Source organism: Ictidomys tridecemlineatus, chromosome 4 (genome assembly GCF_052094955.1).
Source record: "Ictidomys tridecemlineatus isolate mIctTri1 chromosome 4, mIctTri1.hap1, whole genome shotgun sequence".
Taxonomy (NCBI): Eukaryota; Metazoa; Chordata; class Mammalia; order Rodentia; family Sciuridae; genus Ictidomys; species Ictidomys tridecemlineatus.
Genome location: NC_135480.1, coordinates 70,814,175 through 70,838,983, shown reverse-complemented (window position 1 = coordinate 70,838,983; position 24,809 = coordinate 70,814,175). Strand labels below are relative to the sequence as shown.

Genomic DNA, 24,809 nt, shown 5'->3' with positions numbered 1-24,809 from the left:
CGAGGTAAATGTCAGATATGGCTTAAGCCTGTAGCCATTCCTTACACTTGAAAAAGTAAGAGCCCACAAACCACACAGCCACCAAGTCTCCAGGGAAGACACCTGTACTCTACAACTTGACCCACCTGTTGTTTCACTTTACCAAAGCAGTTGCGATTATCAAAACCATCTTTGATATTACCTCACTTCATGAAATCAACCCACCTTTCCTTGGTGCTGGGCCTACTGAAGTAGAACTTGACATGGGCACACTGAGTATGTTTCAGGGGTGGTGAGCATATAAAGCAATGAGGTTAATAGCCCTTTGGCTTCAGAAAGTCTACATCATGTCCCATTCCTCTTCCACTACCTCTTCTAACAGACACAAAGTCATATCCAACAGTCCTAACCTATTTCCCCACCAAAGTTTAGTCAGTATAAGACCTAACACAAATAAAGGAGCAGACCCTTTAGGGTTTGCAACTGACTTGAGCTAAGCCCATGACCAATTTTTGACCAAATGGATAAAAATAGATGACTAAAACCTAATTATCAAAACCCAATATACTCTCCGCAGTTATTTGCTGACTTGAGACCCACACTGAATCAGCAGACTTACAGTGAACAAAAGTGTAGAGGACAACACTTTTATGCTATTGTCTTCCTTAGTTCTCTTTCTGAAGTTTCAGGGCATGATTTAGCAGCAATTGCAAACCAATATATAAGGCACTCCTCTCAATTTGTTGTTGGTGGTGGTAGTGGTGGCTGCTGCTGAGAATCCAACCCAGGGTCTCACACAAGCTAAGCACACACTCCACCACTGAACTTCACCTCCGGCCTCCTCTCAATTTTTAACTTTCTTTAATTGGCCCATAACATTCTCCTGATGACTTAATATTAAGGAAAAAAAATCTTTAGTATCCTGTAATTTTCTAATGAAATTTTACATCATAACTGAAATAAACAGACATTTGCTTTTAAACAATGTTCAAAAATATAAGATGTAATAAAAGAAAAATTTAGAAGAGGTAGCAATGAACTGATGGATAGACCCTTTCCTTGAACTAAATGGATTTAATTTAGGTGCTCACACTTGGTGTAGTGGCATGGCACTCCATTAGAAACATAAGACAGAGAGCAGTCTCACAGATCCTTACCCTGTTGCTGAGAACCACAGCCAGTTTTTACGTAGAGTTATGACTGTGAGATAACCTAACACTAAGACAGTGCTAAAGAATTCTATGAGGATGAAGGAAATTTTTGAATGGTTCAGGGAGAGAGAGCAAGGAAAATTAACCCTGAACTGTGTCTGCTTCCTATGTTTGGGATTTTAGCTCTGGTGAATTACTGGTTGTTAGTCGACTGTAATTTTCCTCTCTTTTCTTCTCAGGAGGGCAAGAAGACCTCATTCTTTCCTATGAGCCTGTCACAAGGCAGGAAAGTAAGTTTCCCAGCATTCTCGGGTTCCTGATTTCCAGGCCACAACAGGTGACACAACTGAAGGAGGGAAACAGTGACGGCTAAGGAAAATACACTCGGCTTAAAACTCAGTTGCCCCTCAACTACACCCTACTGTCTTTCTTTGGCCCTGTCACCATACAACAACTTCCCTGTGAAACATGACCAATACCAGCTCTCACGAGGATGGAGCAGCCCTTCAAATCAGTGGCCCTTAGTGGGAAGGAGCACATCCAAGTGTCTGGCTAGAGAGCTCTAGCCAGAGACCTGAAGGCTAAATCCTCCCAGGAAGCTTGTGTGAGCCCAGTACTAAGAACATTCTAGCAGACCTAAGATAGAGCTATCTGAAGGCTGCCCAGGGAAACTGACTTAATTTTTCTGGAGGCCATTTATACAGAGGCTGATGGCTATTGACAAGGATGTTGCAGAGAAAATTCAAGCATCAGATGGGCAGAGTTGCCAGATGAACTTTAGAGATCCTTTGAATCCCAGATACAAAGGAATTAGGAAAACCCCAGCAGAGCACAGAGTATTTTGAGCTGAGAGAAAGAAATTATAAAAACATAAAGTGTCATTACTACTAACAATTGCTTTTAAACAATGGCCAAACAGCTGGTTTGAATTCTTTCTTTCTCCCACTCAACTGACTAAACCCGAGTGTTTTGACATTGTGTAGGCATAAATGAAGAATAAGCAAAACTCTTCCAAATGCTTTTCTTTTTTTTTTTTTTTACATTTTTCTAGTTGAAGATGGTCACAATACGTTTATTTTATTTATTTTTATGTGGTGCTGAGGATTGAACCCAGCGACTCACACCTGCGAGGCAAGTGCTCCAACACTGAGCCACAACCCCAGCCCCCATTGACAGTCCCTTCAGTTGCTTTTTGGGGGGGTGGGGGGTAAGTCCCAGACAGTAGGCACAGTCAACATCCTGAGGAGTAAACATTCATTTCCCTATGTTGGGTGATTGATCCAACGTTATTCCTTTGGCAGTTCTTACTGTTTGGCAGTTTCACTTTAAGAATCACCCTTGCAGGACAATTTTTCAAATGATCTCCAAGTCAGTCTGCATATCTGCATCTTCTTTTTCCTATCTGCAGTAAACTATACCCGGCCAGTGATTATCCTGGGCCCCATGAAGGATCGAATCAATGACGACTTGATATCTGAATTTCCTGATAAATTTGGCTCCTGTGTGCCTCGTAAGTATCATTTCTCTTTTTTACAGGAAAAAGCTTGGATTCTTTATGATAAAATAATATTATTCTTCCGGTAGTTTCTGGTTTTCCAAATACCACCAGTTACCCATTATCTGAGCACTGTCTTTCAATTCTCTGCCTAACACTTTGCATCTATGCTGCTATGTGCTGTTCTCTATTTGGTAAGTATGATAATGTTCTCTCCAAACTGACTGTAGTCCCATAGAAGGTAGGCAGGAACTCTGTAAACCCCTAGCACTTAAAACAGCATAGAATTTATGATAGGCCACAGTATGTTCTTACAGACTGATTAAAGTGCCACTATAACATCTTATTCCATAGAATGAGGGAGGTCAGAATCAGTCATATATTAAAATCTTCTCAGGATGACTTAGGACAATTTGTTAATCCCGAAATCAAATAGCCTTTCCATGAGTTTTGACAGTACAGGTCTTAGGAGAATGAAAATAAGATGTCTGAGACTTTATTCTACCCTAAAAACCTCTGAAGACTTTAATCTGCTGTATTATAATTGATAAACATTGGGTCTCCTAGCCTCTCTGTAGCTCTGTAAGCTTCTGTCTGCTTATAACTTTTCCCCCTACCATCACACTTCGCCACCCACCCCCGTGCACAGAGACCTTCTGTGCAGACAAGTTCACTAGCAAAATTGAGCTTACTCCATAAGGAAACTCATAAATCTGATCCCAACAAATACTTCTCCCTCATTCTTCAAGTGTCTCTAACATTTCAATAGTGCAAATTTCCCTTACAGTACTAAAGAATAGCAGGACTCAGGTGTATTACGTGGGCAAAAGAGAGCTAGGATGATTGCTGCATCTCCTGTGCCAGTTCCCAGAGAAGTTCCCAGCCTTGGGAAGAGTTCGTGCCACAGAACATATCCCAATAAAGTCTTCAGATGGAAAAGATGAAATAAAACCCTCCGTTAATTACAGCAGCTTCCAGTTGGATCTTCCACTTTTTATTTATTTATTTACTCTAATTAGGTATATGTGACAGAATGCATTTTGATTCATTGATCTTCCACTTTTTGAGAGAAATAAAACAAAGTTCTTAAGCATTACATCCACTTCCCCTTCATCTCACACATGCTACTTTTTTCATTAATAGCACTATTTCATGATGAGCGGTGCATGTTCATTGTACAAAACTTGAAAAATGAAAAAAAGAAACTTAAACAAGAAAGTAAAAAGTACACAGAATGCCCCATAACATCCAGAAATAACATCACGTATATATTATTTCTTCCATTATATTCGTTTTTTCATATGATAGATAGGTTTTTGACATTATTTAAAATTTTATGCAACTATTTTAATGATTAGTATGTCATAATTAATCATTCTTCATTTATGGATACTTTGGGTTTTCTCTATTTTTCATCACTGAATTTATAATTGAACTATAAAACCATTATTTACAAATTAATAAAATTAATATCTTTAGGGTTAAAACTGTATCTGAAGTTTCAATCACTTTTAACATAGATTCTTAGAAAATAACTGAGTAAAACTTTAGATATTTTTAGATATATTTTAACTTTTTTAAGTCATATTGCTAGATATTTTTCCCCTCTTTCTAAAACATGTAAGTGCAATGGTTAGACTTGCTGACTTTTCGTCCCACCTGTACTGTGATTCTCTTATTACACATATTTTTTAAATCCCTGAAGACATTATAACTGTATGACAATGTTTTTCTCCTAGTTACATGACTTTATTTCTTTGCTTATCTCATAATTTTTATTTTGTGTCAGGCACTACAGTGGTGTATTGCTGGAAATCACATTTTGTTATCTTCCTTCATGTAATATATTTGTTCTGGAAAGCAACTGCCAAAACAGTTTGTTCCAGCTGCAACTTGGCTTTAGACTTTGTAAAGATGGGTCTAGAGTAAGTCTAGAGTAGCATTCCAGAATGTGGCCTTTCTGGGGTTTCAATCAAATGCCCAATTCTGGCTGAACTCCAGTGTTTCCTAACATTGTGTGACCTCTATACTTTCCAAGTGGAAAGGACTCCTAGGTAGAGAGGTGTAGTGAATGTACAGTTTCCCTCATATATTGTTATTCTCTCACAATTACAGTTCTTCACTGTTAATTGGTGCCTGAAAACAGTTGTTCCATGTTAAGTTTTATAATTTTTTGTGGTAGGAGATTAAGACTGGTACCTGTTACCATGTCATGGTTCATCATATTACATATGTTTATGTATCTATTTGAGGGCATGGTAGAGAAAAATAGGTGGTGAAAAGGAAGCTTATAAAAATAAATGTGTCTTAATTTTTTTATTTCTTATTTTGTAAAGATACTACAAGGCCGAAGCGTGACTATGAAGTGGATGGGAGAGACTATCACTTTGTCATTTCCAGAGAACAAATGGAGAAAGATATTCAAGAGCACAAATTTATAGAAGCTGGCCAGTACAATGACAATTTATATGGAACCAGTGTGCAGTCTGTGAGATTTGTAGCAGAAAGGGTATGTTTGCCAATCTCCTTATAACTCTCCACAGGAGTATATCTAGGTGGCAAACTGTGTCTTTTTTTTTTTAATCATTACTCTTTCCTGATTGCAGTTGAAAAACTTTGATTAAATATTCCTTTTAAGGTTTCCAAGGAGAGAATCACCTTAGAGCAATGTCATTAATCTATATTCTAATCTCAATAAAGTATTCTAACTACACGGAAAGGGGAGAGAACAGAGGATCTATAAAGCTAGTTAACAGCCATAAGTTTATGGGGCCTCAGTCTATTCTTGACTCTCTGAGACCCTAATAAATAAAACCTTTAAGGATAATAAATAAAACCTTTGTTACTTTTGGTTACTTAGTTGTGTTCAAAGGATTTACTTCTCTATTTCTCCTTTTCTCCCTCTCCCCCCCTCCTGCCAATCTCAAAACTTGCTATCTTCATGTTGGAGGGGAGATATATCAGAAAAGTTTCAATTTAGAGAAAGTATCAATGCTGTCATTCCCTTCTTCCTGACCATTTCAGAGCAGGGAAAATAGGAGAATGTTTAAGAGAGAAGAGGATAGGAAGATACTTGAATGGGGCTTTAGAATGGGCCCATACAGAGATGCCATCTCCTATAAACACAAAGAAGCAAAGTCAGAAAATATTTGTCAGGTTGGTTGGAAATTTGATGTGATGCTTTCCGCCCTTTTGATGTACTCATAAAAAGTCAAACAAATTTCTCTAAGATGAAAAGAAGGCTAAATAGAGGTGGCCAGCTTTGTCTTCTTTCTCCACAAAGAACAATTAAAGTAACAGATATACGCTGCATTTCAAGGTGAGCAAAGGGAGGAGAATACTGGAAATCAGCAAGAGAGAGATTGGAACCTTATAAGATTCAGAGACCTGGGACAACAGCATAAAAAGAAAATTACAACACTCTGGCAACTGCAACCCCCAGTTCCATAGCCAGGGTACACACAGTCCCTGGCTCCAACTTGGTCCAGCAGCTCTGACGCAAGCTCACTGGGTCCTGCACTGTAGGATATATAGGTGTTGTAACATGGAGGGGAATGGAGGGTGCCACCCTCAACAGTCAGGAGATCAGGAGGCCTGTTCTCTGAGACCATGTGCACATCCATCTTTGTGTGGTTTTGTGCCAGTTCCAGGACTGAAAGCCGATTCCCAAATGGTTTCTTCCATCCCTGCCCTCTGTGCAGCATTTAGGCAATTGTTTCTGACAGTGAGAAGGGAACACCATGATTCCCACTGCTACCTTGCCCACAGGGACATGTTGAAGGGTCCTTGAGTGACTCTACTACATCAGCTATCTCCTTACCCTTGAACATGCAAGGTGGGGAGGGTCAAGAGCAACTTCACCTAGCTACATTCATGTCCCACTCCCACTTGTTCCTGGGCAGGCACTACAGCTGAAGGAGTTCAGGATGTAGAAAAGACCCAGCTACTGTCCCACCCATAGGCATGCATGGCCAAGTTCCCAGAGGAACTTCGTCCAGCTCTGGTTGAGTTCCCACTCCCCAGGCAGCACAGTCACTGAAGCACAAGAACACCAGGGTTCCTGCTGCCATAACACATACACCATTTCCAGTGCTGCCTGCTACTGCATCTGGTTTGACCACACAGTGCTGTCCAGACTGGCTGAGTGCCACAGAGCAGGTGCTGCAGTTCTCACCAATGCCTCTCCCCAGTTCTCACACCACTGAGTAATTGTAAGAAAAACGTACTGAGCCTTTTACCATGCTGGGGCCACCAGTGCCAAGGGCTCTTGCTAGTAACAGAGTTAACATTAAAAATACTTGAGGAAACTCTTGTGGCATGATGGGAGCCACCTCTGCCGTCACAGGAGCAGGCACACAGTGAACACCCCACACCCACTGCTGTCTGCACTACAATTGCCTGAACCACTAGAGTATCTTCATTCTTATGTGGCCTGCAGAAATAAGGAGTCTCTCTGACTCCTCCAAGGTACACATTGTGACGAAGTCATTATTTACAGCCAAAGAAGCTATAGGGGGAGTCACTATGCTACCCAGCTAGAATTAAAGACAACATTGCCTAACAAACCAACACCCCATGATCCAGCTTCAGGAAAAAGCTGCTAAGTAGGTCACCCCATAAAATTAGTAGAGAAATTTGATACAATAGATGCACAAATCTCACCATAAAAAAAAACAAATATAAAAGCACAAGGTAATATGACACCTCCAAAAGAACATAATAATTTTCTAGCACCAGATAGCAAAGAAATCAAAATGAGTGGAATGCCTCATAAAGAATTTTAAAGAGTGTCTACAAAATGTTCAATGAGATCAAAGAGAATAGAGACAAACCATTAAATGAAATTAGGAAGACAACGCAGGATATAAATGAGATATGCAGTAAAGAGACATTCTGAAAAATAACTAAATAGAAATCTGGGAAATTAAGAGCTCAACAAATCAAATAAAAAATACAATTGAAAGCCTCAAAACCAGACTAGATCAAGCAGAAGAAAGAATATCTAAATTTGAAGACAGGTTCCAGTCAGAAAAAAAAAATTAAAAAGAAGAAGAGTATTACAGACCTGCAAGCCTCATTAAATGTACAAATATCTAATTTGGGGGGTTACTCAAAAGTGAAGGTCATTTTTTGGATTACTCAAAGGTGAAGGTCATAGGGAAAAAAAGCTAAGATAATAGAAAACCTATTCAATAAAATAATAACAGAAAACTTCCCTAATTTGGGGAAAGATATGAACACTCATATATAGGAGACTTATGGGACCCCCAAACAGACATGACCAGAAAGTATATTTACCACAGCATATTATGATTATATTATCAAGGGTACAAGACAAAGAAAAATTCTAAAATCTGCAAGACAAAGCATAAAGTTATATTTAAGTTGTATTATACTAACTGTAGATTCCTCTTAGAAACTCTGTAGTCCAAGAAGGAATGGAATGACATATTCTAAGTCCTTAAAGAAAATAACTGCCAACCCACTATATCTACTAAGGCTATCCTTCAGAAATGAAGAAGAAATAGATACCTACTAAGACAAGCAAAAACTGAGGAAATTCATGATGATCAAATTAACTTTACAAAAGATAAGAGAGTCCTACATCCACAAGTGAAAGAAAGATAACTACCACCATGAAAGCATCTAAAAGTATAAATCCCACTAGAAGAGTTGAAACACAAAAGAGAAGTGAAAAAGAACCCAACACTATCAATAGAATAAACCATCAGACCACAAAGATGAACAAGAGAGGAAGAAAGAATAGAGACTATTCAAAACAACTAGAAGAAATTTTTTAAAAAATGATAGGAATAAGTCCTTACCTACCAATGATAACCTTAAATGCAACAAACTAAACTCTCCAATTAAAAGTACAGATTGGTTGAATGAATGTAAAAAAAAGAAAAAAAAATGTTGGCTATAAGAAACTGACTTCACAAGTAATGACACACACAAACTGAAAATGGAAGGATAGAAAATAGTACTCCAAGCAATGAAAATCTAAAATGAGCAGGAATAGTTACGCATATTTCCAGCAAAATAGACTTAAAGAAAAAACTGAGATAAAGAAGGCCACTTCATAATGATCAAGAGATAAATTTATGAAGAAATTATGATTATAAATCTATATGCATCTAATTTCGGAGAACCCAACATTATAAGACAAACACTATTAAACCTAAATGAAGAGATAGGATTAAAACAATAATATTGAGGGATTCCAACACCCTTCTATTTCCAATGTACATCCAGACAAAACATCAAAGAAACAGACTTAAATTACACCATAAATCAAAAAGACAAAACATAATTTAAAGAAAATTTCTATTCAACAATGTGGAATAGACATTCTTTTTATCAGCCCATTGAAACTTCTCTAGAATCCACCATATATGACACAAAACAAGTCTTAACAGATTCAAGAAAATTTAAATCATACCCTGTATCTTTTCTGATTATAATGGAATAAGACTGGAAATCATCAACAAAAGAAATTTTAGAAATTACATAAATATATAGAAACTGAACAACACAGATTTGAACAGTGAGTCATTGAGAAAGGAAGAAAGGAATTTTTTTTAATTACTCAAAACAAGTGAAAATGGAAATACAGCATTCCAAAAACTTGTGGGATGCAACAAAAGTAGTACTAAGTAGGAAGTTCCTAGCAATGAATATTTACATTTTAAAAATATAAACTAAAATTTCAAGTAAGCAACCTAATGCTATATCTCTTAGATATAGGACTTAGAAGAGCAAGAATAAACAAAATCCAAAATTAATAGAAAGAAATAAAAAAGATGAGCGGGGAAATAAATGACACAGAGACTATAAAAAATACAAAAGTTCAATAAAATAGAATTGGTTTTTTGAAAATATAAATAACATTTACAAAATGTTAGCTGAATTAACCTAGGAAAAAAAGAGAGAAGGGCCAAATAAATAAAAGCAGAAATGGAAAAAAAAACATTACAACCAATACCAGAGAAATACAGAAGATCATTAAGGATTATTATGAAAAACCATATGCTAACAAATTAAAAACCCCAGAAGATATGGATAAATTTCTGGACATACATGGTATATCAAAATTGAACCATGAGCATATAAAATCCTGAATAAATCCAGTAATTATATAGAATTGGTTTAAAGGAAAGCCTTCTCTTATACAAAGGAAAGCCAGGACTTCAGGGGCTTCACTGTTGAATTTTACCAAAATTTAAATAACAAATGCCAATTCTTCTTAATCTATTCCACAGTCTTGAGAGTGAAACTTTCCACACTCAGATGAGGTCAGAATTACCCTGTTGCAAAAAAAAAAAAAAATAGACAAGAATACAAAAGAAAAAGAAAATTACAATATCCCTGATGAATCATAGTTGCAAAAATTCTCAACAACAACCAAAAAAAAACTAGCAAATCAAGTTGAATATGTGGGTGTATGCCGATATTCTCAGTAACTTGGAAGGCTGAGGCAGGAACAGCCTCTTCAATAAATGGTGCTTGGAAAACTGGATATCCATGTGCAGAATACTGAAACTGTCACCATATACAAAAACAAACTCAAGATAGATAAAGGCTTAAATCTAAGATCTGAAACTTAAACCACTAAAAGTAAGCACTTCAAGACACTGGTACAGGCAATGATTTTCGGGATAGGCCCTCAAAAGCACAGGAAACCAAAACAAAAATTGACAAATAGAATTAAATCAAACTAAAGCCTACTGCACAGCAAAGGAAACAATTAAGAGTGAACAGATGGAGCTGGGGATGTAGCTCAGTTGGTAGAGTGCTTGCCTCACATGAACAAGGTCCTAGGTTCAATCCCCAACATCACAAAAAAAAAAAAGTGAAGGGATAACCCCCAGAATGGGAGAAAATATCTACCAACTATTCAATGTGACCAGGGTTAATATTCGAAATATGTAAAAAAAACTAAAACAAAATGCTCTGATTTGTTTTAAAAAATGGGTTTTATGCGTTGGATCTACAAAGTCCCACAAAGGCCCATGTGTTATGGGGTTTGCAGTAATGTTAAATAGAAGTAGGGCTTTGGGGAAGTAATTAGATCATACAGGCTCTCATAGGCTCTCTTCAGTATTTTAATCCACTGACAGTCTCATAATTTGATGGCATTATTGAGAGGTGGTACAAACTGTAGGAGGTGGGACCTAGTTGGTAGACATAGGTCACTGGGTATATGCCCTGGAAAGGTATATTTGGTCCTGACCCCTTCCCTTGCTTACTTTCTGCTTCGCAGGCACCAAGATATAAGCAGGTTTGGCTATCATCAAAGAATAAAATGTAACAAATACTGCTAAGAACATGGAGAAAAAGGAACACTAATACATTAAGTTTTTTGAGGAACCTCCATACTGTTGAGGCAGTAGCCCACTTCTGGTATATATCCAAAGAAAATGAAATCTGCATGGCCATGTTTATAGGGGAACCTATTCACAATAACTAAAATTCAGAATGAACATAGGTGCCCATCAACAGTTGAACAACAATATGAAGTATTATTAAGCCATAAGGAAGAATGATCTCCTGTCATTTGCAGCAAAATAGATAGATCAAGAGGAAAGAGGACAGATACCAAAAGACAAGTACTTCATGTTCTCTCTCTCTCATGTGGAAGCTAAAAATAAGTTAACCTGAAAGTAAGATACTGATTACTAGGTACAAAGAAGGACATGGGGTCGGTGGAGGGTGGGTAATGGTAGTTTGATTTATTTGATCAGTGCACTATGTAGGCATGTATGGAAATATCACACTGAATTTCTTTAATATGTTTAATTAATTTATGTTAATAAAAGGGAAGTATATGAAAAAGATGAGTCTATTTTCCTCTCTCTGAAAAGGCTAGGTTCTCTCAGCATTATATGGATACTGGTTCTCATCAGTGTCTAGAAAATTACAACTGTTTTCCTCTTTGAACATGTAGATACCACCTTTAACTTAAAATGTGCTGTTCAGTGAGTAATCAAACAGCATTTACACCTTTTATATTACTGTTGCACTTCACAAATAGCAAAATTGGAATTTATTGCTTACGTAATAAAGTCCAGTGAATACCTGAACTCTGTTTATTTTCACACGGATATTGTAAATTGTTTTTATATCCTATTATTGATCTAGGACTGTCCCAATTTTTATAACATGATTTTTTTTCTCTGCTTGTATAAAGTTCTTCTAGCCTTGGGGTAACAAGGCCATTTCTTCCTAGGAGGTAGAATATTAAATGGCAAATTTACATCTACTTTTCCAGAAATACTTTATAAAGCAGTTCCCTGCTCAGCATACTCATTACAGTGAAATCCATGTTAAATGAGGTGTGCTATAATGTCATCAGGTCTTTGTTAACAAACTAGAAATTTTTATACCCTCTGAAAGATTCTCTTTTATCATTTAACCATATAACATTTAAGGTAACTTTTTTGTCGGTTCTCTCTAAACTGAACATATTAAGGACTGGATACATGTAAGCATTCAGCAAATGTTTAGGGAATTGTTCTAAATTCAAGTGATTACCATTCCTCCAAATTTAACATTGGTCAGGGTAGGACAATGAAGTGTCTATTCCAATCAATGATTCTATCAGTACTTAAGGCTTGAGTTTGAGTCCTCCTAAAACTGAACTTTTTGGCAAGTTGAAAGTTCTGTCTTCATCTTCTCTTCCATAAAATACAGTTGCTATCTCATAGATGAGGATTTCTTGATAATTTTTTTCAGGGATGTTTATAAGCTTCATGGGAATGGACTTAATTACCTAACATATGACTTCAAATCTTCTTTGTGCAGTGCATTCTGTATTTGTGGAAGAAAATAAAGTTCACTGAGAATACATGTAAAATTCTAGTTCAGTGGTGGACACTTAGTAAAGGGGCTAATGAATATTAATTATTACAAGCATTCAGTGGTTACCCTATATATCAACTTTCATTTACTCTTTCTAGCAATCTTTTTTCTTTTTTGTACCTATTGCATCCCATACCCTCTTCTAAAACACACATGCACTATTTTCATTTTGTTGGATTATGACCACTTTTTCGGAATTCACTCCTTATTTTTCTTCTTTCTACCAGGGAAAACACTGTATCCTTGACGTATCAGGAAATGCTATCAAGCGATTACAAGTTGCTCAGCTCTATCCTATTGCCATCTTCATAAAGCCCAAGTCTCTGGAACCTCTAATGTAAGTAGAGGGCTCTGGAATACCTCATGCAACTAACTCCCTGTTCTGTTTTGCACAACAAACTGTTAATACCTCTTTTTCACAAATAATTACAAATGGGAAATGCCATTTTGCTATTTTTAAGGATTTTGTTCTGTTAGTTTTCAAAATGATAGGAGAGGATCATCTTTGAGCTGCCTCTTACTTCTGAGTGCAGATTCATAGGTAAATCTTTTTAAATGTCTGCATTTTTTGTAGAGGGAGCAGGCAACATTTAGACTTTTTCCATTGATATTTTACATTGTCTTATAAAAGAATTCTGATGTTAGAAACTTCATATGCATAGACAAGTTTCCTTAGTGACATGACAGTAAAAGGTCTATAACTTAACCAGTAGCTCTATAGCACATTTATGAGCCAGGGGATAATGTATGACTCAAATTTTTTCCAAAATGCTTATAAAATTCTTTCCTTCAAAAACCATTAATCAGATTGGGCAATATTTATGCTGTAACTCTAAAATCACCATAAGCAACTCCCATACAGAAGTGAAGCTTTTTGGAGGTAATGATATCAGAGCAAAGAGAACACAGCAGAGCCTTGAACGCTGGTCAGGCTGAACTTGGTTCTTTGCTTTGTCAGTGGTCAGTTATATAACCTTGAGCAAATTACTGTATCTCCCTAAGATTTAATCTTCATCTTTAAACTAGACTTTAATAAATACCTGATAGGACTAGTGTAAAGGTTAAGCCACAAGGTCATGAATTTAAAACTCTGTGTACAGTCTTTGGTACATACTAAGTGTGCAATAAATTTACTAGTTATTATTATCAAAGATAGAAAGTTGCTGTATTATGAAAGATTAATGTAATTATATCATAAAGTGTATAAAGTACTTTTGAAAGAATGCAAGAGATAATTCCGGTTTGTCTGTTATAAGATCCTTTGCTCAAATACTGCTTCTATTTGGGCCTCCCGAGGGTGTTGAACCACAGGGTATATACTTGAAAACAATGTTCATGGAAAAATTGAAGGCACGGAAATTCTTTAATCCCAAAGGTGAAAGCAGTTATTTGCCAATGATATCAGCTAACGGTTCTGGTCTTCTCTGAGGATGAAGAGGCAAAGCACATTGCAGTAGCTAAAATGGCAGCCTGAGAAAATTAAGTTAAATATATACTTGGCCTCTGGAGAAATTGCCAGGAATGCATCTGAAAAGCAGAATATAGACACATGAATAAAAGATAGACAAAGGGTTTTTACCAGGATTCGGAAATGAAATTGTGAGGTCATTGTCAGCCCCTTGAATTTAGGTATTAAATTATGCTGAAGAACTTTAACTATTGTTGGTACTTGGAAAGGTATGTATTAAAGATTGAATAGTGGTTCTTAATATTATTTCCCTAATAACATGTGTCAAATTTCCCCTTTAGCAGGATACTGTGTTGGGCATTGCAGAGTTAAGCAACCACAGATTTCATAATCTGTAAAGAGCATCACAAATATTTTAAATAACACTAAAGTTAATAAGAAGAGTAGAAAAATGGCCCTCATCTCTTGAGAAAAACAACTTAAAGTTCTATTTCAGAAAAGAAAAATAAGTCTTCTCATAAACACACAATGAGATAAATGGCTTCCTAGGGAAGGAGGCCTGAGGGAGCAACAGCAGTGGCTGGCACATTGGGTTCAGCACGATGCTGGGAGTGAGTCCCATCTGGTGCTTGGTAGAAGGTCCACTTCCTTCCACAACTATCAGATGACTTATTTAGTTTTGCCTTAGGGCACTGTCACAGCCACTTATCACCAGGGAAAATTAAACATACTGAGGGCTAGATTCCACAATGAAGACAGTGAATCTGACATAATGTGCTGCAGCCATATTCATAGGAATGAGTGCAGTGGTGACGCTGGTCAGACCAATGTGATCTCATTACTCAATGCTGAATGTTTACGGTTCACTCTTTTCTGAGGCTTTTACTTCAGGAGCAAAGCTAGCATGAATTGCCCATTGCCCAGAAAGGAGTGAGTGCCAGGTCAGCCAGAACAAAAACATGGCAGCTGTCACATTTAGGCATTGATACATCATCACACACATTATTTCTCAAGTGCATCATCCGCATCAAACCACAGAACTTATTAGCACATACATAGCTGACTTCAGCAGAGATAAAATCAAGGGCATGTATGAAAGAGATGTTCTTTTTATATCATGCTGCCATAACTTGTGCCCCTACCACAAAGCAATGAGATGCTTTTCCAGGTCTTATCACCCTGCCACTTCCAATCTCCTATTCCTGTCTTGCCCCCATGATGTATTATGTTTATTTCTGCCTGTATCTATGTCAAAATTATGTTTATCTGTCTAGGTCTCCATTTATTCATTCATTCACTTATCCATTCAACAAATAAGTATTGAATCAGGGCTGATTCCACATGCTAACAAACAAAGAACTTGCAGCTTAGACAAAGAGACAAAATTAATTCATATATTAGAGGATAGCAATCTAAATTAAGTTAAGTTCAAATCAGATTCAGAAAGAGAAAAAAAAAAAAAAAAACAGACTACCACAGACCAAGCAAGTTAAAGAAGACCCAGAGCTACATGACTTGTTTACTTCTGGAAAAATCACCTTCTTTCTCTTAAAGAATATCCCTTGGTTTAGCCCAACATCTTCTGCACTTAAGAGTGATATCCAGCTTCTGGAGCTCAGACATTTTGGAACAAAATAAGTTTACTTTAGCAACAAGAATTCAGGAAATTTCTGCTTTACATTTCAGCCTTCAGATATGTCTAAAACCATATTAATATCTAACTTCAGGTTTTTTTAAATTTTACACATCTGCCTCTTTTGAAAGCATCAAGTCTGTTTGAGATGTAAAGTCTGTTTGACTATAGTTTAAAAAAAATAAAGCTTGAGTTCTTACTGCAAATTATTCTTTAATAAATGTACAATCTTGGGGGAGTGCCAGGACTGCTTCAAGTCTTCTTAGCTTGTACTACAGAAAGGATTCACTAAGACCAGGAGTTCTAGACCTGGCTCTCTGTCTTCTTAAGTTGCGTGCAAGGCAGTGATGCTTTCAAAAATTCTACATGCATCTGGGGTGCATTCTGATAAACCAACCGAAAAAGGCTTTGCATTTGACTAGACTTTTTTAATGCCTAGAGGACATTCTAAGAAAAGCTACCACTGATTAGGAATCAGCGAATTGATTTTAGAGAAAAGTAGAGAATCTCCCACTTCTAACCTTGACTTGTCCTTGAGACTATATTACGTTTAATAGTCTTACAATTATTAAGCAACATTTGCGTACAGTTAATGATAAGTCAGTTGTTGGCAAACAGAAAGAAAAAGATAGGTAATCCTAGGCATAATTCCTTTGTAGCCCATTCTGCCAGAACGAAAATAAAGTAGGCCTCAAAGTTTCTTCTCATTATTTTGTTTGTAAAATATTTTAACTGGCACATAGTAATTGTACATATTTATGGTGCAATATTTCAACACATGAAGACGATGTGCAATGATCAGATTAGGGTAATAGGCATATCTATCACCACACATATCATTTCTTTGTGTTAATGTGAAACATTTAAAATCCTCTCTGCTATTTTGAAATAGTCAATTAATTGTTGTCAACCATATTTATCCTACTGTGCTACAGAACACTAGAAGTTATTCCTTATATCCAACTGTACCTTGTACCCATTAATCATACTACAGATTCTATTATACCAAGTTCCTCTATCCTATCCTCTACTTGACTAAATTACTTGATTATAATCTATTTGAAAATATTTTGGTCCCAGGACTTTTGACTTGTTCCCTTCTGTGTCCATTTCAATTCATAAAAACAGGACATTCAGGGCTCTTATTGCTATAGACATAACTTGACATTTTCAGAAATTGAGTAGTGAGAGCTGCAGACACCCTTTTGCCCTTCGAGATACAGATACCTATGGGGTCTTCCCTATTTTCTAGAATTCTTTGGAAGTACCATGTTTCTCACTCCTCATTTTTGAATGAACAGCAGCCCTTAAGGGGGATGCACAGGCAAGAAATCAAAGCCTTTTGGACGGTCAGGACCCAAGAACAATCAAATTGATTTCTCTCAGAGGTGAGGAGGGCCAGAGGCAAAAACACATTTTTCTGCCCTCCACCTCTCCCAACTCTGACCACCCCTGAAAAAGTTCCTTTCATTCTATGTCCCACATTTTAGAAAGACTGAGGTATACTGGAGCGAAGGCCAACAAAGTGTGACCAGGGAAGTTTGGATTTAGAAATCATATCCAATGAGGGTTTAGATGAAGTAGGACAGTATACCCTGAAGATGAGGAAGCCTCAAGAGTCCAATGAGCACTTTATTTAAATCCTCTAAAACCTGACAAGGAGAAAATTTAACCCCACCCTAGAGGACTTCAGGATACAGAAGAGCAACCAATGACCGCAAAGCCCCAAGACTCAGATTCCACTTCAGTCTTTTTTTTTTTAATTGGTTGTTCAAAACATTACAAAGCTCTTGACATATCATATTTCATACATTTGATTCAAGTGGGTTATGAACTCCCATTTTTACCCCATATACAGATTGCAGAATCACATACTTCAGTCTTTTTCGGGGCCAAAAGACTTCCCTCCAGAGAGTGGGCTCCTTGGCCCAGAGCCCTTGTGGCTGAAATGAGTCCAGCAAAGAGGAGTCCCAGAGGAAGTGTAGGAAGCTACTGCTAAGGTTGAACTATGCTTTCTGTAGGCTTCTTTCTTGCCATACATTTTGATTTTTGGAAACTTGGTTTATTCTCTTTGTGTCCTAATTTCAAACCCTCATTTACCAGGGAGATGAATAAACGTCTGACAGAGGAGCAAGCCAAGAAAACCTATGATCGAGCAATTAAGCTAGAACAAGAATTTGGAGAATATTTTACAGGTAAGTTCCCCTCATCCTGGTACTATGAGGAAGGAGATAAATTGTCTGACATTTTTCATAGAGAGTGTCCCAGGTCTGGTGAACCTGGGCCCTAAAACCATCCTGTTGAGCATCTCTAATAACTAATTTATACATAGAAAGGCACTCTCTGCTTCACCCATTTGATTCAGGATTCTGGGTTCTCCCTCCTCTGAGATCACCAGCAGCCAGCTCCCAGCTTCCCCCTGACCCTAACCAAAACCTTGAGTGGCAGATGTCCCTGAACTATCTCCTCCTATTAAGGAGACTTGAGGCATTGATACCTCATTAAACTATCTTCCTAATGGCATCTGAAATTTGGGGGGAAAACTCTTGGGACAAAACTGGGCAGGGGCCAAACTGGGCAGTGTCCAAAGCAGCCACTCTTGAGAAACAGTCTCAGAGTCCTTCATTCTCTGCCCTCATGACCTGTGGCTCTGTCTCCCCATCTGCAGCACTTGAACAACACGCTCAAAAACCCTTCCCTGTGTTTTAGCTAATTCTGTGTCAAGTCTCAGTGCAAAACTTTTTTTCTTCTTCTTAATTATTTCTTTGGAAACATGAAGTTTGGGAATAGAGGAAGAATTTCTTCTGGATATCCTTAGTTCTCTATTCTTATGTACTTTCATGAAACACTGATTAAACCCAGACAGTAATCAAACTGCAATTGGCCTAACAAGTAATTCTCAGCGGTTTAAAAACAAGAATTTTCCTCCTCAATTACATGGTATGGGATTAGATGTTTTATTTATTTTTTTTGTCTTATTCAGAATGTGGAAAGTGCCAGTGGCATAGCAGTTTGCAAATATTTTTTATTGCATTATATTAAGTAAGGTTTCTGTCAGTAACTAAACTGTAAGTCATGTTTCTTCCTGAAAGAACATCCAAATCGGGAAATCAAGTCAAGCAATGTACATTTTGATCATTGGTTTATATTCAGGAATAAAATATTATAATTACTAAGTTCTGAGAGTTGTTTTTGAAGACTGAAGTCATATTTCAGTACCAATATATGTTTAAGCCCCAGTGTCATATGGATAGTACGGATGTTTTGGAGATCTAAATAGAAAATAGTTTTTGTTCAAAGAACATAATAAAATGTGCTTAAAACTGCCCTGAGTGACTTAATGTTTTAGGTAATTCATAGTTTTAGCAGTATATGTTTCTTCTTATGTGTTTCTTGTAAATAGTGGCCTTAACTGGTAAACATCTCATTTTATCAGATTAATCAGAGAATAAATGGGGTTTCCTGTTAAGTATTTTGAAGGCCAGAGAAGTTAACTACAGTTCCTCCCAAACCCTTATTATTTCCTCTCTGTCTAAAATGCCTGGATTTCTGTCTCTGCCAAAGTAAATAAAATAGAGAGACTCTAAGGCGAGCAGCTCTCCTTGCTAAACAGGGAGCTCTCAATCTGAAAATTGATCAATGTCTCAATTCAGTGGCTAGCTCAGAGTAGGCATCCATAAAATATCTGTTAAATAAATGAGTGATTCACTGTCCAGAACTACAAACAGAGATGCTGCCGGTGCAAAAACTCTGATGCATTGAATACTTGCATTGAAAGCATTTTATAAATCATTAATGGACCCTGCTTATGTTAATCTTCTGCTTTGTCTTACTTGTGAAAAGTGACCCTTAAGCTTCCTGGTGACTTGTCTGTCACTGATGAGAGTTTCTGTTGTTTAAGTAATGAATGGTCTTCACCACTAGGGGATGATTTCTAACTTTGGGCATGTTTACTTTTGTTACAGCTATTGTCCAAGGAGACACCTTAGAAGATATATATAACCAATGCAAGCTTGTAATTGAAGAGCAATCTGGGCCTTTCATCTGGATTCCCTCAAAGGAAAAGTTATAAATTAGCTACTGCGCCTCTGATGACAGAAGAGCATTTAGAAGAACAAAATATATATAATATACTACTTGGAGGCTTTTATGTTTTTGTTGCATTTATGTTTTTGCAGTCAATGTGAATTCTTATGAATGTACAACACAAACTGTGTGAAGCCATGAAGGAAACGGAGGGGCCAAAGGGTGGGACAGAAAGGACACTGCAGAATGCAGGAAGGCTTTGGTTTGCTCAAAGTACCAGGTGTAGGGATGAACCTCTGACAGGCTTTCTGCCCAAGAGATGGGCAGCCTCCTCACCCCAGCAGATGTCCAGAGCTGATTTAGCTGCTGAGCTCTCTGTGTTTTTTTGCTTTAAAGAAAAGTTGCCAGCACTTGAACCTCACCAATCTTCCCATTTCCCACATCTGTAATTGGTATTCTTCGAGTTTTATAACTATGCACATCCTTTGATTTCTTAACAAGCAAAGGAAATAAAGAAGGAAAAAAAAGAAAGGAGTCCCTCTGGAGACGACATACTATCAGGGAAGGATAATTGTATAGTTTTCTTGACTGGCATCTGCAAAGACAAGCATTTCATAAAATTCACAAGTGTATGGAGGACTAACCTTATAAGAGGAGGGGATTCCACCTGGGATTAGCTTTATGATTGTTGATTGTCTATTTTGCCATTTATAAACTGAAAGAAGGCACTACAGATGAGAATAATTTATACAATAAAATATATTAAATGTATAGAAACGAATTTCTATAGGTTAAAAAAGTTTTGTGAAATATTTTGTAAAGACTAATTAATTGAAAGACTAAATGTATGCATTATCAGCAGATGATCAAATTCAAGAACTGGAAGTTGCACTCTCCCTTTTGTTGCCAATGATCCATTAAGAGCATCTGAGTTCCTTCCAAGTCTGACTTCTCCCTCACTTACCTCCCATGATCTCCCTTGCACACTAGTGATACACTCTTATGGAGCACATCCCTTAATGAGTTGCCCTTATGGATATTTTTTAGAAGATATTTGGTTAATATACTTTTTAACTGATGGCTTTTCAGAGAAAAACTCAAGCAAATGATCTAAAGGGAATTCTTGCTTTTCTCTAGTTAAATAACCTGGGCCCACCATGCAAATAGTTGAATAACTTTGTTCCTAGTTACTTGCTTACTTGGTTACTTAAAGGACCATTTAGTATTCTGGCCAGCCATGAGTAATTAGAATTATTCTTTTTTTGTTGCACAGAGTAATTTAGAGTTTTGTAACAGCCAGAGTTGGTGTTAGAACCATGGGGAGATCTGTCCCAATATGCACTATTTCTTTGAGGAAGAGAGAAGTAAGTGTCTGGTTGGAGGGGTGAGGGGTTCAGGCTTTTTTGTTTCAGTATATAGGACAAAGAGAACCACAAGGAAAGACAATTATGACTTTGAGCTCAACCAATTGAACTGCCTTCCTTGGGGATGCACCTGGACCAAGTTTATTTTTTAATAATTATAATGATGATTTTAAAAAAAAGAAACCTCCCAAAGCCTATAAACTGAAACAGAAGAGTTTGTTTCCCACTTTAGAGCTGATGGTGACATCAGCGTTGGTTTTGCCTAAGGTGTTTAGAGAGAGACTTTTCAGTGATATTAATAACCACTTAACTCTGGGTTCTGTGCATGCCCAGATTAAGCCCCATCGCCTTATTTCTGGGGTACATCAAGACCTGGCAGGGATTCTGCCACACTGTGCAGCAAACCAGCATGTAGGCTGGGGTGGGAGAGCAAAAGATAGAGTCATCAGAGTGATGGGGCTTCTTCACAGTAAGAACACTGGAGCTCAAAAATGAGAGTCTCTTTCCAAAAACAAGGGTTGTTCATCTTACACTAAATGCCATTGTCTGCCTGGCTGCAGTCATCAAAACAAACACAAAAATGCAAAATTATGCATCTACCTAAAGAGGCTGCCTTTGCCAATGGAAGGGCTAGCAATGCATTTTCCCTCTGTTGAAAGTTAAATTTCCAGAGACATCCTTAGAGTGCTCAAAATGTTAAAGATGTGTTCATATCTGCAACTCGCCAGTTTCAGGTCAAGGCCAACTTTCATCATTATTGCTCCCAAAAGTTTTCTGCCACCAGAATGCCATTCCTGATCCCAGCTCTATTTTTAGGCCACCATGATAACTTCTTTGGTTTCTCAACTGAGCATGCAACCATTTATTTAGAGGACTGTCATTAATGAGTAGATGTTTTCTTGGGTCGTGTGATGTGCTTTCCATTTAATAGTATTGCTGTGGCTGAGTACAATCAAATTGAACCACCAACCCTTGGTTTTGTAGTAATATATTTATTTTCCTAGTGTAGATGCTTCCAGATTAGAATTGGCATTTGCACTGATTTTTTATGTAGATTTATATAAATATAGATATACATATATATTTGCTTGAAAAATCACCAAGCGAATTGGTGAGAGGGTCTTTTCCTATAGAATTTACACCTCCATTTGTTGTGTTGTCTTGCGCTTCCCAATGTTGAGGTCTCTATGGCTCCAATGAACTGGTGTATTTTGCAGCAAATCTAATGACTTGAATGGAAATGAAATGAAAGGTACCCAGATTACATCTGGTGCAAATGCACTTGGAGCCTGGGGCCAGACTGGTGCTAACATTGCAAACTTTGTCCGGAGCTCTCTCCAATCTGAAGGCTTGCTGGGGGCGCAATGTCACCTTCATATGCTGGGCCCTTTCCGAAAAGTGCCAGATCGTGTCACTGGTGCTATTTTTCATGCTCTGGTACAATGTGTAGCACCACGGGGGTCTCAGCTCTACCAAAATCAAAATCCCACTTGTCAGCCAATTGCTGGGGCATTTGGTTTTTTTGCTTTCCTCCTGCAGGATTTCTTGGCCATTTATTTTCAGGCCTTTCTCCCAGCCCCAAATTCTTAGGTTGGCTCTATCTGCTTAGCAAGCCCATCTTTACAAAGCTGCACTCGGGTGCCTCTGTGAGCTGTCTTAGATCCTACTGCCAGCCCTTCTGGACGCTGAGCCAAGGGAAAGCTTTCTGCATCTCTGGTTCTTCTGCTTTTTTGTTTTTCCTTTCCTCATTCTTTCCCAGTGCTCACCTCTTCCTATCTCATCCTATCCCTCTTTGTGTTTTTCCTGGCTTCTTGAAGCCACTGATCTTGTCCTATAACCCTCCTTCACTCCCTCCCTGTTCTTTGTCCACCTCCCCTTTAGTCTCTCTCAATGCCCTTTTTATACCTTTCCTGTCCTCTCCTCTCATCCCATCTCTGGTCAACTCTTCTCCTACACCCCCTTCCTTAATTTTTCTGTCCTATAAAGGGCTTATGGCTGCTTCAGACAGCAAGTCCATACACTGGACTAATGACATATATACTTGGGGTCACCATTTTTCCTACTCAGCCCAGAAAGCAAAGCTGAGTGTGAGGCCCTGACCTGGAGCCAACTCCAGCGTGCCTCCCGGAGCCAGCCTGCACCGCTGCCCTGGTAGCGATGATGCATGTGCTGTGGGCCCTGCCAGCACCTGGGTACCTCTGCCTGAACCCTAGTCCTACACGAGCTCACTCCCAAGACCACCCCGAGTCTCTGAGGACACTTCCTTTCAGTAAAGGCAGACTCTGGCCCCAACAATTATTCTGACAGCAAACCTCTTCCTTCTCATTGAAGCCATGTCATCGCCTTGGTTTGGAGAGAGATGATTTTTTCCTCCTACTTTCTTTTTCCCATTTTCATGTGAAGCCCCCCTCTGCTTTTCAGCTGGTGATTGCTCCGGTGAGATTAAATGGACTTGCTGGTAAAATGACAACTTTTTCTTTCCTGTCTTGGTCCTGCCTAAAATTCCTACAAAAAAAAAAAAATTAAGCCAAGGACTCAGGCTAGTTCTTAAATTTATCATACGAATTTGTCACTTCTAGGGGAAAAAAAAAAAAAAGGATCAACTCCCTTAAAGCATGTGGAGTAGCTCCTGTGACAACCAATTATCCAGGAGACTCCCTACAGAACTCTGTGGATATACCTTTTACTTATGTGTATGTATGGTCTATGTGATATGCATATCATGTATACACATATTACATTAGGTATGAATGAATGTGGTTGGAAACTCACACACACACTCCAGTCTGTAAATATCCTTCCTCACTGAAACCTGTGCTTTGGAAATCATTTCTTGTACAGCTGTGCAGTTTCTTGTAGCAGCTGAGGACAAGCTAAGACAGGAGGACAATTTAGACAAAATGAGCTAAAAGAGTAGAGTACAGTATCTCCCTAGCAATTCCTGAGAACAGACAAACCAAGTGGGAAGGTTGACTCCCAATGGATGGCAAACTTTTCTTCTCTCCCTTTTGAATTTGTGTTTTCTAAGTGTGTCTTAACTTTTGAGTGCACCAGGTTGTACCTGTTAGATCCTTTGAATATGACAATTTTGTGCTTCTCTCTGACAGGATGTTTCTCCACTGAGCTGTAGTACAGGAGGGAGGGAGGGGGGATTACTCCTTGCCTGGGCTGGAGTTTACAGAGACACTGCACAGCTTACACTCCTGTTAAGTGTAAATATTCAACACTTCCATTCCATTTGTGTAAAAAATAAAGCACACACGATTATAAAATCAAGATGTATATTTCATACTCAGTGTGTCCGTGGATATTTATTGCGTTTCCCGTGTCAGCAGTGGCCCCGTTGTAAAAATGCTTGATAGTGTTTATAAACATGTCATGGTTTTATTATAAGATATAAATATTAAAACATTTTATACTTTATAGCAAATTATATTCTCCCAAAGCATAATTTGTCTTATTTCATAAAGAATAGAATCATCTTTATTTTTATCAAATTTGTCTAATTTCAGAGCTAAAGTGCACTTAGGGTAGGTTTGCTCTGAGAAATATGGGCAGTGCAAATAGGAATTGACATAGTGATTTTGTATATTTTTAAATATTTGCCTGCTTTTAGTCAGAATTTTTTGCCAAAAGTGAATGATATTTTAAAAGACAGGCTTTTAAAGACAAATCTTTTGGGGGGAAAGAATTTCCCAATGACAGAATCCCAGAAAATATTAAGAATAAAGAAAAATATATATATTTTTACCTGATACTTATGATACAAAGAGTGGCACAATTTGGGGATGCGGTGTCATTATCTATACACATTGAGGCCACAAAACATACTAGCTCCAAAGATCTGAACATATTAAAAAAAATGTCAAGTTTGGGAATTTGGATCTTCCAG

The 24,809-nt window shown here is 37.7% G+C and overlaps 1 protein-coding gene across 28 annotated transcripts in view; it reads left to right on the top strand.

Annotated features, from left to right (window-relative positions):
• The window catches only part of Dlg2 (discs large MAGUK scaffold protein 2), a 1,969,681-nt gene extending 1,945,488 nt beyond the window's left edge, over positions 1 to 24,193 (top strand). For all 28 annotated transcript variants that reach the window (XM_021725176.3, XM_078046781.1, XM_040285028.2 and 25 more), the window contains 6 exons: positions 1,370 to 1,420; positions 2,539 to 2,640; positions 4,962 to 5,134; positions 12,714 to 12,823; positions 17,631 to 17,722; positions 19,493 to 24,193. In XM_021725176.3, coding sequence (XP_021580851.2) covers positions 1,370 to 1,420; positions 2,539 to 2,640; positions 4,962 to 5,134; positions 12,714 to 12,823; positions 17,631 to 17,722; positions 19,493 to 19,599 — 635 coding nt within the window. In that variant the 3' untranslated portion in view covers positions 19,600 to 24,193. The remainder of the gene's footprint in view (positions 1 to 1,369; positions 1,421 to 2,538; positions 2,641 to 4,961; positions 5,135 to 12,713; positions 12,824 to 17,630; positions 17,723 to 19,492) is intronic.
• Positions 24,194 to 24,809: the final 616 nt, after the last annotated feature.